The sequence below is a fragment of the Rhinoraja longicauda genome, chromosome 7 (assembly GCF_053455715.1).
Source record: "Rhinoraja longicauda isolate Sanriku21f chromosome 7, sRhiLon1.1, whole genome shotgun sequence".
In the NCBI taxonomy this organism is placed as follows: domain Eukaryota; kingdom Metazoa; phylum Chordata; class Chondrichthyes; order Rajiformes; family Arhynchobatidae; genus Rhinoraja; species Rhinoraja longicauda.
The window spans coordinates 61,043,430-61,062,534 of NC_135959.1; the positions used below are offsets into that span (position 1 = coordinate 61,043,430).

Here is a 19,105-nt window from a genome sequence, read left to right on the forward strand (position 1 = left end):
ACCCGAGCCTCCTTCCATCCTTCTCACTCCCTGTTGTGTTTTTACAATCTCAGCTGACCTTCCTCTTTCCGATACAGAACGGTCTGTCCTCAACAGAGGCCTTACATTTATTCTCCTCCACCTCCACTTGAATGAGTTCCAGGTTCGCATGATGTAGAGCTACCTTTCATCAGCTCAACTTCCGGGCTTCTTTCTATGGGAAGGAGTCCTCACCACCAGGTGATGACCCCTTCTCCCATCTCCAATATTTCTCCCCCTCCTGGACTTCCCCTGCTGGCCTTCTCCCCTCTCTGGTCCTCTTTATTTCTAACTGCCGGCAGGACATCAAACATCACTCTCCTCACCCACTCCAATCGCACCCCCTCTGAATGCACACCCCTCCGCTCAATCGCAACAATCTCTGCATTGTCATTAAACCGTCCGACAAAGGAAGTGCCGTTGTAGTCTGGCAGGCTGACCTCTATTGTGCTGAGGCCAAGCGCCGGCTCACGGACACTTCCTCATACCCCGTGACCGCACAGACGAACACCAGGCCACTACCTCCCCCCAGAATGGCACAGCATTAGAGCTGCTGCCTTACAGCGCTGGGGAACCAGGTTCAATCCTGGTTTTGTCTGTGTGGAGTTTGTACGTTCTCCCTGTGACTGTGTGGGTTTTCTTCAGGCATTCCGGTTACCTCCCACATCCCAAAGATGTATGGATTAGTAAATTTACTGGTAGTATAAGAAAATAACTGCAGATGCTGGTACAAATCGAAGGTATTTATTCACAAAATGCTGGAGTAACTCAGCAGGTCAGGCAGCATCTCAGGAGAGAAGGAATGTGCGCCGTTTCGGGTCGAGACCCTTCTTCAGACGGAAGAAGGGTCTCGACCCGAAACGTCGCTCGTTCCTTCTCTCCTGAGATGCTGCCTGACCTGCTGAGTTACTCCAGCATTTTGTGAATAAGGACATTTACTGGCCTCTGTAACTTGCCCCTAGTGTATAGGAAGTGGATGAGTAACTGGGATAACATAGAACTAGTGTGAATAGATGATCAATGATTAGCTTGGACCCAGTGGGCCAAAGGGTCTGTTTCCGTGCTGAATCTCTAAACTAAACTAAACAAAAATCCAGGCACTCTATCCCCAGCAACACTGAATGGCCATTGCTGGGGAGAGTTGTCCAACATGCTTGACATGCGTCTGTCATTGGACCCTAAGTTTTTAATAGTGCCACTGGATGGGAGATTCTCATGGACAAAATAGTTTTGGCCCACCCCATAATGAACTATTAAATCCCCTGTGATATTAATGAACTTCGGGGCCTCTGTCTCTTATCACTGTCATTGTTCTTATCACTAACCAAACTACTATCTTGTCATAGAGTTATGCACCTCAGAAACTGGCCCATCGCCCACCATATCCATGCAGACTGAAGAAGGGTCTTGAAACGTCACCCATTCCTTCCCTCCAGGGATGCTGCCTGTCCCGCTGAGTTACTCCAGCATTTTGTGTCTATCTTCGATTTAAACCAACTTCTGCAGTTCCTTCCTACACATATCCATGCAGTCTATTGAGTATCCATCTATTCCCTGTTCTGATGAAGAATCAATCTGAAATGTTAACACTTTTTCCCTTCCCACAGAAGTTGTCTGGCCTCCTGAGTAATTCCATCATTTTCAATTTTAATTTCAGATTTCCAGTGCCAGTAGATTTTTTTATTCTTTTCTACTTCTAAACAAATCCCATTTTCTAGCACTTGGCTCGCAGCATTCTATGACTTGGTGATGTGATGGTTCATCTAGATACTTTATGGGAGTCTCAGCCCAGCACTTCCCCAAGCAATAAACCAGAGATTCCCTCTGGTGGAAAAAAGATCATCCTCTAATGATTAGAGTCTAATCCTTTCTAAACTTCTCACTCTTTCGTTTAAACCTGTACCCTCAGACATTATACATTTTCCCTGAGGGATATGACCTCATCCTTTTTTTCAAATCAATATTTTATCATTGATTTAAACCCTGACTGTCCCACAACCTCTCCTCCCATGCCACTCTTTGAACCATGCACTTAACAGGTTCATTCAACACCTTGCCAGTTTGCATTTACCTCAGGTAAAAGAAAATCAAGATTACTATGCTCATATTTCTAGTTGTTGTAATGGTCCTCCATCTCCTCATTGTCCTTCATCCCAGTTTTATTACAATTCTGTTTATCTGGTTAGATCCTGCATGGATTACAACTGGATCCTCCCCTTACCGCTTTAAGCTGTTCCCTGGCCCAATGATATGAGGTTTACCCTGTTACCACACAGCCTGAAGAAGGGTCTCGACCCAAAACGTCACCCATTCCTTCTCTCCCGAGATGCTGCCTGACCTGCTGAGTTACTCCAGCATTTTGTGAATAAATACCTTCGATTTGTACCAGCATCTGCAGTTATTTTCTTATACTATTTAGCCAACAGCCTTTGGGACATTCACTCTTGGCTGGTGAGAAAAGCAGACATCCTATGACTATACCGCCATTAGCTGTGCTACATTATTTTTCTCTCCCCCATTTCTGACTGCTCTCCTTCACTGATTAGATTTGCCTTCCTATCCTTGGTCTTAATTCACCTGCAAACATGTACCCATATCTACATATCTCTTGGACAGGCTGAGGTTCCTGAATCATTACATCCGCTGTCCCCATACCCATCTAACTAGTTGTCACATGTGTGTCTTGACCAATTTTCAAAACCAGGCCACAGCATAACCAAAGGATTTTAACCACTCCGGCATTAAACTTTACACACACATTTTTGCTCTGTGAGCTGGATTTCCTTAAGATGCGAACATTTGCTATAGATGAAGTTACCGGCGATCACAGTGGACTCCACAAACCACTGCATGGTGCAGCTGACATTCATCACCTGATCTTCCATTTCATCAAATTGTGCTTATTGCATTCAATTGCCTATAGTTTCTAATTGTTCACTTTTTTTTTTGCTATTTAGTTTGTTGCAATGAGTTAGTCAATGAGTTAGCTTCACTCTATGTCTGCAGTTTTGCCCAGAAAAAAAGAGTAACTTTCACAGTGGACCAGTTACAATTTAAAGGCTTATTGCCAGAATCATTGCACTTGTGGGAGGTGCAAAGGCAGCACCCTTCCTTCTTTACATTAAATTTCAACTCTGATCAATTCCTGACTTCAGTTAATTCCATTCAAGTTTATTATCTGCAATCAGTTCTGTCCAACAAGGAGAATCAGCACTGTAATATGCTGATGAAAAGAAATATGGAATGATTGCTGTTTTAGAAAAATCTTTCTAAAGTTAATCCTAAACTTGTTAAATAGTAAATACAATAAATCTGTAAAACATTTGCTATTTTGTTTTCAAATACGTTCAATGGAAAAGTTATTATTTCTTCGTATTGAAATGTCTGTTTTGATTGGCAGGTCATAAATAGCTGGAAGCAGTTTAGGCCACATAAAAAAAACTCATCCCTTCATTGCTTATTTTTAGGCAATAATATTTTTGAGTTCTTTATCAAATTGTCAATTTAAGATATTAGTGAATGCATAATAAAAATCTGGTACTTGTGTTTTATGAACTTAACAATAATATAGAGCGTATAAGAAAATAACTGCAGATGCTGGTACAAATCGATTTATTCACAAAATGCTGGAGTAACTCAGCAGGTCAGGCAGCATCTCAGGAGAGAAGGAATGGGTGACGTTTCGGGTCGAGACCCTTCTTCAGAGCGTCTCTGTTATCTTTGGAGTCAAATTGTCCTCTATTCATGTTGATTTATGATGGAAGGGACTTTTGTGCGTGTATTTACAAAACACCTTTATATTTTATATTGAAGTCTTCGAGATAGACTTTGAATAACATCATAAAATACCCTGTAATGGTGCTATGTGTCTTGTGGCTTTGTCTAATACAATCTGCAGTAAGCATCATTTTATTGGAGTTACTTAAAGTATGTAGACTGCTAAAAATGTTTTTCTTTCTCAGAAAACAATTTGAGCTGTTCAGCCTCTGCTTCAGGGCATTTCCTTGCAATTTTTTGTAAACTAAAATGTGGAGAAATTTGATTTTGCTCAGTTGTGGTGCATGAAATGGCTACTGGCTTTCCCTTCACAACACAGGGTTTCATAATAAAATCAATCGCCAAATTGGGATATCAATACAAGAAATTGCTTTTGTGGTTTCCTCTCATGCAGAAGCATTAGTAAGCAACTGATGAACCGTTTGCCCACTGCACGCTGGGAGATTTAAACTGATTGCTCCACTGCAGCCACACAGACCAAGGGAAAATGGGAGGTGCTCGCGACACATATGGAGTGGGGAGTGAATGAAGGAGAAGAGAGAGTTGAAGGATGCTTAAACACTGCAGATTAAATTGCCCCCCTTCCTTTTGACATTCCTAGTATACACCATGACTGGATTGCTCAATAACCCCTGTTGGAGCCTGGAGACTGGACTGGAAAGACTGGAGCGGTTAGGCTTGTATACACTTGAATTTAGAAGGATGAGAGGGGATCTTATTGAAACGTATAAGATTATTAAGGGGTTGGACACGTTAGAGGCAGGAAACATGTTCCCAATGTTGGGGGAGTTCAGAACCAGGGGCCACAGTTTAAGAATAAGCGGTAGGCCATTTAGAACGGAGATGAGTAAAAACTTTTTCAGTCAGAGAGTTGTAAATCTGTGGAATTCACTGCCTCAGAAGGCAGTGGAGGCCAATTCTCTGGATGCATTCAAGAGAGAGCTAGATAGAGCTCTTAAGGATAGAGGAGTCAGGGGGTATGGGGAGAAGGCAGGGACGGGGTACTGATTGTGAATGATCAGCCATGATCACATTGAATGGCGGTGCTGGCTCGAAGGGCCGAATGGCCTACTCCTGCACCTATTGTCTATTGTCTATTGAGACAAGAAATATCGAAACAAGTGCACAGTGCCTTAGCTTTTTATAACACAGGAGGCCATTCGTCTCATTGCACCCATGCTGACCCCAAGGGAGCAGTCCTTTTAGTTTGTTCCCCTGTCCTTATTTCCCTGATCCCCTGCAATTTATTTTCTCTCACATGCGCATCAACTTGACTTTTTTTTAAACCATTTACTACAGAAAGGAATAATTTCCATTGACCAGTTAAACAGGCAGTATATCCTTTGGGATGTGAAAGGAAACTGAAGCACCCAGAAGAAACCCACACAGTCAAAGAAAAAGGGTAAACACTGTACAGGCATTCACAATGTCAGGGTCGAACAAGAGTCCATGGTCCGTATGAGGAAGTAACACGAACTGCTGACCTTCTTCGCACCCATTTAGCAACCACCTTCAGAGCCATCTGTCTCTGCAATAAAATATAAATGGAAGAGTAGTGAAGAGAAAAAGTAATTTCCAGCAGAGAAACTTCTTTTCAAATATTGTTCATGACCCTGCACAATGTACTTACTCCTTGCTAATCGGTAGATTAATGAAGAAGAAAGTAGCCTTGAATCTTTTGATGGAATTTCTGTTGTTAAATCAGAAGATGATGCTCATAATGCGATGGGGAAATGACCCCAGCTTTGGGGTGAAACACATCAGAAAGGGTTCAGTCCATTTTTTCCAAAGGGCAGAACCTCTACAAGAAATGAGTGCAACCATTTCAAGACCCTAGTCTGTCTTTCTTTGCCTAACTTATGTGAAAATGATTTTTTTTGATGAGGGCAAGGCTGTAGATGTTGTCCACATGCACTTCAGCAAAGCCTTTGACAAGGTTCGGCGTGGCAGCCTGCTCTGGATGGTTAGATAGTATGGGATCAGGGAGAGTTAGCTCACTTTATACGGAAACCCTTCGTGGTGGTGGTGGAAGGGTGCTTTTTGACTGGAGGCCTGTGGCAAGTGGTGTGCCTCAGGAATCGGTGTTGGGGGCCATTGTTGTTTGTGGTTTATATCAATGATTTGGATGAGAAAATACAAGGCATGATTAGTAAATTTGCGGGTGATGCTGAAGTAGATGGTATCGTAGATCATGAAAATGGTTATCAAAAATTACAGCAGGCTCTTGATTAGTTGGGCCAGTAGGCTGAGGGATGACTAATTGAGTTTAATGCAGGTAAGTGCAAAGTGTTGCATTTTGTGAAGTCAAACCAGACCAGGACCTTCACAATGAATGGCGAGGCCCTTGGGAGTAGAGCAAAAAGATCTTAGACTATAGTTATACAGTGGCCGCACATGTAGATAGGGTAGTAAACAAGGTTTTTGGTACATTGGCCTTCTGCAGTCAGAGTTTTGAAAATAGAAGTTGGGGCATTACATTACAGTTGTACAAGTTGTTGGTGGGGCCATATTTGGAGCACTGTGATCAGTTTTGGTTACCCTGCCATAGGAAGGAAGTTATTAATCCAGAAAGAGTGCAGAAAGGATTCACAAGGATGTTGCCAGGACTAGAGGGGATCTGCTGTATGGAGAAGTTGGGCTGGGTAGGCCATTTAGAACGGAGATGAGGAAAAACTTTTTCAGTCAGAGAGTTGTAAATCTGTGGAATTCACTGCCTCAGAAGTCAGTGGAGGCCAATTCTCTGAATGCATTCAAGAGAGAGCTAGATAGAGCTCTTAAGGATAGCGGAGTCAGGGGGTATGGGGAGAAGGCAGGAACGGGGTACTGATTGAGAATGATCAGCCATGATCACATTGAATGGTGGTGCTGGCTCGAAGGGCCGAATTGCCTACTCCTGCACCTATTGTCTATTGTCTATTGTTAGTACTTTATTCCTTGGAGTGCAAGAAGCTGAAGGGTGAGCTTATAGAGGTCTAAACAAGTAATAATGGGGATAGGGTGAACGTACACAGTCTTCTATCCAGTGTAGGGGAATAAAAAAACAATGGACATTTGTTGATGGTGAGGGGCTAGATTTATAAAAACCTGAGGGGCAACTCTTTCACTCTAAGGGTGCTGGGTGTATCAAATGAGCTGTCAGAGGAGGTAGTTGAGGCAGGTACCACAACAGCATTTCAAATAACTTGGACAGGTACATGGTAAGGAATTTAGAGGGATATGGACCATGTCGGACTAGCTTAGATGGGGCATCTTGGTTGGCATGGACATGTTGAACCGAAGGGCCTGTTACAATGCTGTATGACACGATGACTGTGTTTTTTTAATTCCAGTTCATAATCAATGGTGTTTTAAATTGTTAAATAACAAATAGCTTCCCTTTCTGACCTGGAAAGCACAACCAGAGATGTCAGCTGTACCCCTTGCTTCCAAGCATTCATTTTCCACTCCAAAGATTTGAGCTGACGGTCCCGTGCTGTACGGGGAAGTGCTGTGTGTTCATGCTGTGGGTGCCATTTCCTTGACACACTATGAGCATGTGAGGACCTCATTAGCATGCCTCATTCATTTTTCTGACTTAACAACAGAAATGTAATCAAAAGATTGTGAGTTGTGATCTCCATTATAATTTCCAGGTAAGTTTAGTTTTAGTTCAGTTTAGAGATGCATGACTGAAACACACCCTTCAGCCCACCGAGCCCACGCCGACCAGCGATCCCCATGCATTAGCACTATCCTACACACTAAGGGCAATTCACATTTTTTTACAGAAGAAAATTAACCTACAAACCTGTATGTCTTTTGGAGGTGGGAGGAAAGCGGGGCACCCGGGGGGAAACCCACGCGATCACAGAGAGAACGTACAAACTCAGTACAGGCAACACCCGTAGTCAGGATCGATCCTGGGTCTCTGGTGCTGTAAGGCAGCAACTCTACCGGTGCACAACCCTGCCACCCAACTAGTGTGCTGCCTAAGCAGGGAGTACACTTCTGGATGAGATATTAAAACAACACAATGCCTACTCTCTCGATTGGACAAAAGATACTATGGGTCTATTTTGAAGATGAGCATGGTAATTATCCATGGTCTGCAGGCGCATATTTATTCCTCATTCAAGATGTTGTTTGTAAGATCTGACTTAGCACAAATTGGCCACAGTGCTCCCTGTATTGCATTGGTGATTACATTTCAACTGTGGCATAAAAACTTCAAACTATTTTGTGGTGGCCCGAAAAGGCATTACATAATCTGAAGTCTCCTCCTTTGGACAGCTTTAGTATCACTCTGTCTTGTCCACGTGATTCATTTTGACAGTTGTTTCTATTTCAACTATTAATGCAACCATTTCTTGTGGAGACATGGCATCCCTTCTAAAAATCCTCACCTTTTCACCTTGTTGTAACGTGAGAGAGGTAATCAATTAACTACAAATTAGACAGTGTATTTCAATGTATGCCTGGAGTGATCAGTTGCAGGGTGATCTGACAAGTGAGGGAAGGTTCACATTCCTTTAAGTAAATTGTGGCATAGTCCTGTCAGCCATTTCCTTTGAAGTAGTCCTTTTATGCTTTCATGGCAGAGATTGATTAATGGTGGGTTAATGCGAAATGAATGTTCTTGTGTCAAAGATGAAGTTGCAATCACATCAGTATGAGCTTGTACAGTGGGAGCAGGCTAAAGGGTTCAGATGGCCTCTGCTGCTCCTAATTTACGTGATTGTACGCACTATAGTTTCAAGATCTGAGTGTTTTACATTTGTGGTATCCTTGATATTTTTTTTGTAAATCTTGTACCACATTGAAGAACTTCCTTAATTCTTTTAACTGCAGTAAAAAAATGCCAAACCATAAATAATCAAATTTGCGTAAATTGAATCATTTGCCTTATTCTGAAAAGAACATTGCCTTAACAATTGAGTTTTATCCCCAGCTAATTATCCCCTGTTTTCACCTGCAGGTGTTTATAAGAGTACTTGACAATAATGATAATGGTCCAACGTTCTCCCAGCCAAGCTACGATGTGACCATTTCTGAAGATGCTGCTGTGGATACTGAAATTCTGCACATTAAAGCCACGGACAAGGATGAGAAAAACAAGCTGACCTACTCTATTCACAGCAGTATCGATCCAAAAAGCATGCGGAAATTTCTGCTCGACCAAAGTACGGGCAGGTTGAGCGTAGCTGAAACGCTGGATCATGAAGCTCAGGCACAGCATAGTTTGACGGTCATGGTGAGTAAATGTTTGCTGATCCACTTCCAGAATTTGCTTTCGGAGAGTAATTCTCTGCACATCAAACCGAGGCCCAATCGCAGCACACTGTACGATTCTAGTAACCTTTCAACTGCTACTGCTTCTAAAGTTTACCTTGGTCTTTTCATCAGTGAGCATTGTAGGTTTTAGAATGTTACATTTATCATCCATTATGGTTGAATTATTTTGGAAGTAACTAACACTGTCATAACTGTGGGTGTGCAATTCAATTGAATGCAACCTTGTTCTTGTGATTAGTTTAAGAGAGAAGTGGCCAGAGACACAAGGAGCAAGAGGTTTGTAGCAGCCCTGCTGCTCCACTCAAGATCTTGACACATTGCCGACATTCACCATAGGTTCAGTTGACTTCTGCACCACCTTCAGACCAGATGACATTCTTTCTGATCTAGAGACCAGATGCCCATCCTTGGTCTCAGCTTTTTTGTATTGGACCCTCCAAGGTTGCAATTGTATTTGTGGGCAGCCTTGTGACTCAGTGAGAAACCCCCTTTTTTTAGCTTTAATGCCGATCAATCTGACAACACCCAAGGCTACCTACATTTCACAGTTGCAGTTCCTCTTCAAATAGATTACTGGGGGCCAGTGCCAAAGTCATCCTGCCAGTGCTTTGTTCCTGAGCCAATTCCATGCGTAACAGCCAATTAGGTTTTACAGGAGCAGGGTATTATAATCTGGATCTCTAATTGACAATGTCAGGGTTTTGTGTAGGAAGGAACTGCAGATGCTGGTTTCTCATCAGCATCCCATATTTTGCTTGGACAGCTTACACCCCAGTGGCATGAATATTGATGTATCTAACTTCAAGTAACCCAGGCATTCCCTCTCTCTCTATCCCTCCCCCACCCAAGTCGCACCAGCGTCTCATTCTCACCCAACAAACAGCTAACAATGGCCTGTTTCCCTATATCATTATTACTTTCTTGCATACTGTATCTTTCATCCATCGTTCTTTATCTCTCCACATCATCATCTATATCTCTCGTTTCCCTTTCCCCTGACTAGTCTGAAGAAGGGTCTCAACCTGAGCTGAAGGATTGATTTAAGGCCGGAGCTAAGGACCACAGGCCTTCCCATTTGTCCAGGTTTCATGACGGTTGACATCTAGTTCTGCTCCTAAGCTCTCCAGGAATGTTGGCACCCACAGAGAGCTTTGGGAAAACTAAGAGTTCTTTAGAGTCTGAATGTTGTCAGCAGTTATCTCTGAATTTAGATTCCTGGCTCTGCAGCAGCTTATAATTCTTGAGCCAGCTTTGGTTTCATAAATGCTCGTATGAGGTCAATCAAATATGTTTTCCATTGTCCTTTTGCCAGTAAAATAGTTTTCCTACACTGAAGATATTTGTCATTTTGGGCTGAAAGCCATTCTTTCTAAATCAGGCTACTAGTAACCAATACTAACAGGCATTGGCACACAGCTTTAGATGTGACTACAGTGAAAATGTTTTAAATGGTTTGGTGATTTGTTGATTCCAAAAGGGCCACATTTAATTTGGCAATCCTGTCGATTTCCGTCATGGTTTCAGCCACAGTTAACAAAAGCCCTCCAGTATTGTCAATTGTCCTAAAAGAACTCGCAAAAGTTTAATTTAATACAATAAAAGAATGCAACCTTGTTCTTTTATCCGTTCAATAAAGAAAAAATACTATTAGTTTTGCTCAAATAATTTAATGACCATAAGTGTGTTAAAACATGATAATTGCTCCACGGATTGCTATTAACAGGGCCATCTGGTTTTTATTGTACCTTTGCCTGCAAGTAAAATAATGTCAGAACAGAGGATGATAAACCCCACTAAAAATCCATTAAAATTCCCTTCTAAATGTAAATATAAAATAGCTTTTACCCTGAATACCAGAATGATGATAGCATGCGTCTAAGGGCAACTTGACAGTATCCATCATCAGTTCTTTCAGTTTTGTTTAAAAGAAAGACATAAAATTCCGGAGGAACTCAGTGGGTCAGGCAGCATCTCTGCAAAACACAGTTAGGTGACGTTTCAGTCTGAACCCTTCTTCAGACTGATTGTAGTAGGGAAAGAAAAACTGGAAGAGAGGTAGGGGCAGGACAAAGCCTGGCAAGTGATAGGTGGATACATTTTGAAATATTGGAGTCATAGTGTCTTGCAATGTGGAAACAAGCCCTTTGGCCCAACTTGACCACGCCGACCAACATGCCCCATCTCCACAGAGTCCCACCTGCCAGCATTTGGCCCATATCCCTCTAAACCTGTCCTATCCATGTACCTGTTCAAATGTTTCTTTAACGTCGCGATAGTACCTGCCTCAACTACCTCCTCTGGCAGAGCTCATTCCACACACCTACCACCCTTTGCGTGAAGGTCATCCTTCAGGTTCTTACTAAATCTTTCCTCCCACACCTCAAACCTATGTCCTCTGGTTCTCGATTCCCCCACTCTGGGCAAGAGACTCTGCGTCTACCCGATCTATTCCTCTCATGATTTTGTATACCTCTATGAGATCAGCAAGCTTTAAGTAGCCCATAAATAGGAACCACAAACAAAACTGTTCATTGAATATTCTACCAATACAAATATAAAAACTATTATGAACTATGCTTTCTGGAACCACACTGAAGAATGTAAGTAAAATAATCTTTCTTCGGTTTTTCTAATGCCAATTCTCTCAGAAATAAAGCAAGAAATTATTTTGTACAACTGTATCAGCAAAATTGATCATCCTTTTTGCTAAAACTTCCCATCTTGGCAATTATTCCATCTGTTCCCTTCATTTGTTGACCAGCAATGCTGAAAACACTGTTCTGCTCATTAAACCTCAATCTGTGTCTTAGTCATTATGAACACCACTATCACAATAACATTGTCCTTTTCTCAGTCGCTGCCAATATTGCTTCATTGGGCGGCACGGTAGCGCAGCGGTAGAGTTGCTGCTTTACAGCGAATGCAGCGCCGGAGACTCAGGTTCGATCCTGACTACGGGTGCTGCACTGTAAGGAGTTTGTACGTTCTCCCCGTGACCTGCGTGGGTTTTCTCCGAGATCTTCGGTTTCCTCCCACACTCCAAAGACGTACGGGTATGTAGGTTAATTTGACTGGGTAAATGTTTAAAAAATTGTCCCTAGTGTGTGTAGGATAGTGTTAATGTGCGGGGATCGCTGGGCGGCGCGGACTTGGTGGGCTGAAAAGGCCTGTTTCCGCGCTGTATATATATGATATGATATGATGATGATATGATTCCTTTCATCACTCCTAAAATCAACCTCAATTCCTTTCCCAGCCTCGTCCATTCAAAACTGTATTCCAATTACAACATTCAATTGAATCACTGCACCCTCGTGACATTGTTAGCAATGACACTGCAGGTATATTGAATGCCATATATTTATCCCTAATTTACAAACTCCTTCCTTTCTGTAAGCTCCAGCAGTCCAATGTGCCATTGCATGCCTTTTATGTCTATGCTTTCCTCCCCATGACCCATTGCTCCCTGGATTCCTCCACTGCTTTTCAATTTCTCTTTGGTTTGATTGTGCCTTTTGTCAGGCTTGCACCTTGTTGTAGAGAAAATGACCTAATATTTATTGGGTAAGAAGGAACTGCAGATGCTGGTTTAAACCGGATAGACACAAAAAGTTGGAAAAACTTAGCGGGTCAGACAGCATCTCTGGAGAAAAGGAATAGGTGACGTTTCGACTGAGGTCTGAAGAAGGGTCTCGACCCAAAAAGTCACTTATTCCTTTTCACCAGACATGCTGTCTGACCCACTGAGTTACTCCAGCTTTTTGTGTCTATCTAATATTTATTGGGACGATCGTGCAATTTAAGAGTGAACCATAATGGTGAGACTGTTTCCAAAATATATATTTTTTAACCATTGGCACTTATAGAGCACTAATTACAATGCAAAAGCATAACCTGAGGCAGTGTACCAAACCACATTGGGCACACAGCCAACATTTTGTGCTTATCATTCTCAAACTTCTTAAACTAAATTCTAAGTCAAGCTGAAATATTGATCCACCTTGGGCAGTCTCCCACTGTGCTCTTCAAATTTCTCTCTGCCACTTTTATGATAATTTTGTCTGCATTACATTATTTCATTGCACACTTGTAACCCAGTTGCTTGATTGATCATCAGTTTCAAGAGTCTCTCTCCTGTCTTACAGTCTAATAATTAATCATAGCTAATAGCTATCATAAATTAGTTATTAGCTGCATAAATTAGCTTTACCTTTGTCTTCCATTTCTTTTACCCTTTTGTCCTTTTTAGGTTAAATACTTCCCACTGTCTTCACAATTCATAATAATATTAATTCTGTGAACCCTATAAACCTCCCCACATACATAATTTCTGAACACATCTTTGGTATCCGTCTGTGACAATAGTTTTCTGGTTCCTTAAGATTTTTATTTTAGAACCTTTTTTGATTTTATTTTCCTATTTCCCTATTATCAAATCTTGAGTATTTAGCGATGTAGGATACTAATATTGTTTTATTCTCTCTTCCTTTGCTATGTATCTGTAATTATTTTATGGAAGGAAAGGTATTGGATAGCTAATTAATCCCGTGAACAGCATCAGTTCTTCAACTGGCTTCTTATTCTTTTATCAATCACTTAAAACACAAAACTTTCCAAATAGCTGGCAGACTTTTACATTGTTATCCGACCTAAATAAATTTTCTTTCAAAACCTGTGTTGGGATATCTGTTTTACAATGTTTTAAATATCCCAAATTTAAAATGAATCATTATTGATCTGTGCATTGTGCTAAGAGTGTCAATTAAATTGCAGTTAATGGGTACATTAACACCAAAGGAAATTAGCATTTTTTTATTGCATTAGGCATGCTCGTTAATGGAGGAATGTGCTTTTTTAAAGATAAAAATCAATTACACTTCTCATATTTTCCATCTTGGATCGAGCAACAGTCATAATCACATATTCTACGTGCACTTCAGGGATCATTCGAGTCCTAAAATCCACTCCACAAACTTTTTGACTTGGCTTCCACATGCCCGAGAGGCCAACAGGTTAAATGTAAAATTTCTTTTAACCTACCCTGATGAAAATGTTCCAGTCAAATATATAATTTAGGGCTTCCAGTTAGTCACCTTTAACACGGAGAATGAATGGAAGGAACTGCAGATGCCAGTGCCTGAACCACTGAGTTATTCCAGCATGTCATGTCTACCTTCATGAATGTGTTCATGTTAACTGCTGATCTTCATTGTTTGAGGTGGAATAGAGAAAGACTGATGAACAGGTAGAGGTGGGAGTGCAGGCTTCTACCTGGAGTGGCGTGGAGCTGCTGCATGATTCAGTGCTTTTGAGCTGAGTGAAAATCAAGGTGCCAGATTCATCGGATTATATAAACCTTATGTTTATATAAATCAAGGTGCCAGATGAATACGGTTATATAAGACAATAGACAATAGATGCAGGAGGAGGCCATTCGGCCCTTCGAGCCAGCACCGCCATTCAATGTGATCATGGCTGATCATTCTTAATCAGTACCCCTTTCCTGCCTTCTCCCCGTACCCCCTGACTCCGCTATCCTTAAGAGCTCTATCCAGCTCTCTCTTGAATGCATTCAGAGAATTGGCCTCCACTGCCTTCTGAGGCAGAGAATTCCACAGATTCACAACTCTCTGACTGGAAAACGTTTTCCTCATCTCAGTTCTAAATGGCCTACCCCTTATTCTTAAACTGTGGCCCCTTGTTCTGGACTCCCCCAACATTGGGAACATGATTCCTGCCTCTAACGTGTCCAACCCCTTAATAATCTTATATGTTTCGATAAGATCTCCTCTCATCCTTCTAAATTCCAGTGTATACAAGCCTAGTCGCTCCAGTCTTTCAACATATGAAAGTCCCGCCATTCCGGGAATGGTGGAATGTTTAGTGGCGGAATAGCTGTTGTTTAGTAACCAGTTTCCTAACCCCATCATCCCGCTCTGCACCCTCCACCTCCCTTTGCGAATGTTCTTCAACAGGTAGAACGTAGAACAGGCCCTTCAGCCCACACTGTCTGTGTTGAACATGATGAAGTTAAACGATTCTCCTCTCCGTCCATGTTAACTAAACATAGCACAAAAAGTAAGGAAATTTGTGTTTGGTAGATTATTTCTTTGTTGTAACAATGCTTCTTGGCAATAAATCTTATACCATTGGAAAGCCTGTTTATTTCCCTTTTAAATGGTGCCATATTTGTAAGGAACATGCATTTGTGGGATGAGCAGCAGAGCTGAGTATATGGGTTGCGCCCATGAAAAATTTGCCAAACCTTCTCTGCCAATGCCAAACAGCTTATTCTGCTGTTGCTATTGACTCTTGTTTTGAGCTTCTGGTACCCCCAGGTGCTGACAATCAGGTGCCTGATTGGCACCTGATTAGCAGCATCTGTGAGCATGGGCCCTGCTACAGTGGTCAGTAGGTGTCTGCTCCAAGAATCGGCATGCCACGTTTGACTGATCTGGATAGGGCCCGTGCGATAGGGCAACTTCAAGCTGATGTTCCGCAAAACCAAGTTGCGGCATTATTTGGAGTGAGCCCTAGTACCATCTCCAAAGTGAAGGCCAAGTTCCATATAACGGGGGATGTCAGAGACAGGCCGCGAAGTGGGCGTCCTAAGAAGATGACACCCGAAGAAGACCGTTTCCTCACCCTGTCAGCACTTAGGAACCGTAGGCTGTCTTCTACAGATTTGCAGTCAAGGTTTGCAGGACGATATGGCCGACAGCTCTCTGCTCAGACAATTCGGAACAGACTGCACGCAGCCGATCTCCGGTCTCATAGGGCTGCCAGGAGGCCTGCCATGACTGCCCTTCACCGTCAGGCCCTTTTGCGCTGGTGTCGGCAACACGTGCACTGGAACCTGAACATGTGGAGGAACGTTATGTTCAGCGATGAGTCCAGATTCTGCCTACGGCAGTTGGATCATAGGGTCAAAGTGTGGAGAAGACGCGGAGAACGCTATGCTGATTCATGCACCGATAGAGTAACATCTTTTGGTGGAGGCAGTGTGATGGTGTGGGGCGGCATCTCCCTCACTGGAAAAACGAGGCTTATCATCATTGGCGGCAATCTCAATGCAGAGAGATATCGAGATGAGATTCTGCAACCAGTGGCAATCCCATATCTCCACAGTCTGGGACCGAACTCTATCCTCCAAGATGACAATGCTCGCCCCCACAGAGCAGAGTTTCTCAGAGACTACCTCCAGAATTTGGGAGTGGAGAGGATGGAATGGCCTGCCAGCAGTCCTGACCTCAACCCCATTGAACACTTGTGGGATCAGCTTGGGCGTGCTGTTCGTGCCAGAGTGACCAACACAACCACGTTGGCTGACTTGCGACAAATGCTGGTTGAAGAATGGGATGCCATCCCACAACAGTGTGTGACCAGGCTGGTGACCAGCATGAGGAGGAGGTGCCAGGCTGTTGTGGCTGTGTATGGTTCTTCCACACGCTACTGAGGCTCCTGTTTATTAAATGAATAAATTGTTAAATTGCCAATATGTCTTGTTTCTTCAGACTTCAATCATCCAATCCACCAAACAACACCGAACAAGAGTCAATGGCAGAATAAACTGTTTGGCATTGGCAGAGAAGATTTGGCAGATTTTTCATGGGCGCAACCCACATACTCAGCTCTGCTGCTCATCCCACAAATGCATGTTCCTTACAAATGTGGCACCATTTAAAAGGGAAATAAACAGGCTTTCCAACGGTATAAGATTTATTGCCAAGAAGCATTGTTACAACAAAGAAATAATCTACCAAACACAAATTTCCTTACTTTTTGTGCTATGTTTATATGCCTCCAGTCCCTGTATATCCATGTATCTATCTAAAGCCGCATAAATAACACTGTTGTATCTGCCCCCACCGCCACCCTGACTGCACATTTCAGGCTCCCGCCACCCTCCATATAAAAAAAACTCGTCCTGCACTTCTTCTTTGACATTTCCATCCCGGGAATTAGTTTCTGACTATAACTATCTATGCCTCCTATACATTTATCCACTTTTATTAAGTTTCTCTGACGCTCCAGAGGAAACAATCAAAGTTCGTATAACCTCTCCTTCTAGATAATCCCCTTTAACCCAGGCAACATTTTGGTAAACCTCTTCTGCACCCTCTCCAAAGTCCTCTTTTCTCTAATGGGGGTAACCAAAATTGCATACAATACTCCAAATTCAAACTTACCAAAGTTTTATAAATCTGCAATATGATTTTCTGACTCTTATATTCAATGCTTCTCAGCCAAAAGTTGACTCAACTATTCACTCTCAGCTAAGAAAATCTGTCGTTAATAAAAGGCAATCCTAGAGAGAATCCAAGTCAAATTAGGAGAGTTTCAAGGTTTCAAGGTCAGTTTATTGTCATGTGTACCAATTAAGGCACAGTGAAATTCAAATCACCATACAGCCATACTAAAAAAAACAACAAGACACACAACTACATAAAAGTTAACATAAACATCCACCACAGTGGATTCCCCACGTTCCTCACTGTGATGGAAGGCAATAAAGTCCAATCTTCGTCCTCTTTATTCTTCCACGGTCGGGGCAGTCGAACCATCCGCAGTCGGGACGATCAAAGCTCCCGCAGCCAGCGGTCGAAGCTCCCGCGCCAGGCGATCAAAATTCCCTTGTCGGGGCGATCGAAACTCCCACATCGGGGCGGTCGAAACTCCTGCGGCTTGGAGTTCCCAATGTCGGTCTCTAATCAGAGACCGCGGGCTCCGCAATGTTAAAGTCCGCCGGCACCCACAGTTGGAGCCCCAAAGACGATCCCCAAAAGGGATCGCGAGCTCCGTGATGGTAAGTCCGCAGTCTCCCACGATCAAGCTCCCGGTCGACCTCCAGCAAAGGCCGCCAACTCCTCGATGTTAGGCCGCAGTGCGGACGGAGATACGGTAGGGAAAAAATCTCATCTCCGTCGAGTTAAGAGATTAGTTAAAGTTTCCCCCAACTCCCCCCCACCCCCTCATAAAACAAGCTAAAGAACATTTAAAAAAACCATTTAACAAACATAAAATAACAGCCAGGCTGTTGTTCCCTCGTGCTTCAAAGAAACCACCATCATACCTGTGCCCAAGAAGTCTTCTCCATCCTGCTTCAACGACTACCGCCCTGTAGCGCTGACTTCAACCATCATGAAGTGCTTCGAGAGGCTGGTCATGAAGCAGATCAGATCCAACCTCCCCCCCTCCCTGGACCCGTTTCAGTTTGCATATCGAGCTAAGCGGTCCACTGAGGATGCCATCTCCTCTGCTCTACACCCAGCCCTCACCCACTTGGACACTAAAAACTCATATGTTAGGATGCTGTTCATAGACTTTAGCTCAGCATTCAACACCATCATCCCCCAGCAGCTGGTTTGTAAACTAACAAATCTGGGCCTCAGCCCCCTTCTCTGCAACTGGCTGCTGGACTTCCTCACTGCCAGACCCCAGTCTGTACGGGTCGGCAGCAACACATCGGACACCATCACGCTGAGTACGGGGGCCCCACAAGGATGTGTGCTAAGCCCCCTGCTCTTCACCTTGCTGACCCACGACTGCACACCCACCTACAGCTCCAACCACTTCGTCAAGTTTGCGGACGACACAACCGTGGTGGGTCTCATCAGCAACAACGACGAGACCCACTACAGGAAGGAGGTGAACCAGCTGGCCGCGTGGTGCACAGACAACAATCTCTTCCTGAATGTGGAGAAAACAAAGGAGATTGTTGTCGACTTCAGGAGAATGCACACCCAACACCCCCACCCACTGACCATCAATGGTGCTGCTGTGGAGCAGGTGAGCAGCACCAAATTCCTGGGGGTGAACATCACCGAGGATCTCTCCTGGAGCAACAACACCACGTCCATCGCCAAGAAAGCCCAGCAGCGCCTCTACTTCCTCCGCAAACTGAAGAGAGCGGGAGCCCCCACACCCATCATGTACACTTTTTACCGAGGTGCCATTGAGAGCATCCTCAGCAGCTGCATCACTGTGTGGTTCGGAAGCTGCACAGCCTCCAGCCGTAAGACCCTGCAGCGCATAGTGA

The 19,105-nt window shown here is 43.3% G+C and overlaps 1 protein-coding gene across 8 annotated transcripts in view; it reads left to right on the plus strand.

Moving 5' to 3' along the window:
- LOC144595325 (protocadherin Fat 3-like) overlaps positions 1 to 19,105 on the plus strand; it is a 588,884-nt gene that overhangs the window by 454,464 nt on the left and 115,315 nt on the right. For all 8 annotated transcript variants that reach the window (XM_078402696.1, XM_078402698.1, XM_078402695.1 and 5 more), the window contains one exon: positions 8,750 to 9,025. In XM_078402696.1, coding sequence (XP_078258822.1) covers positions 8,750 to 9,025 — 276 coding nt within the window. The remainder of the gene's footprint in view (positions 1 to 8,749; positions 9,026 to 19,105) is intronic.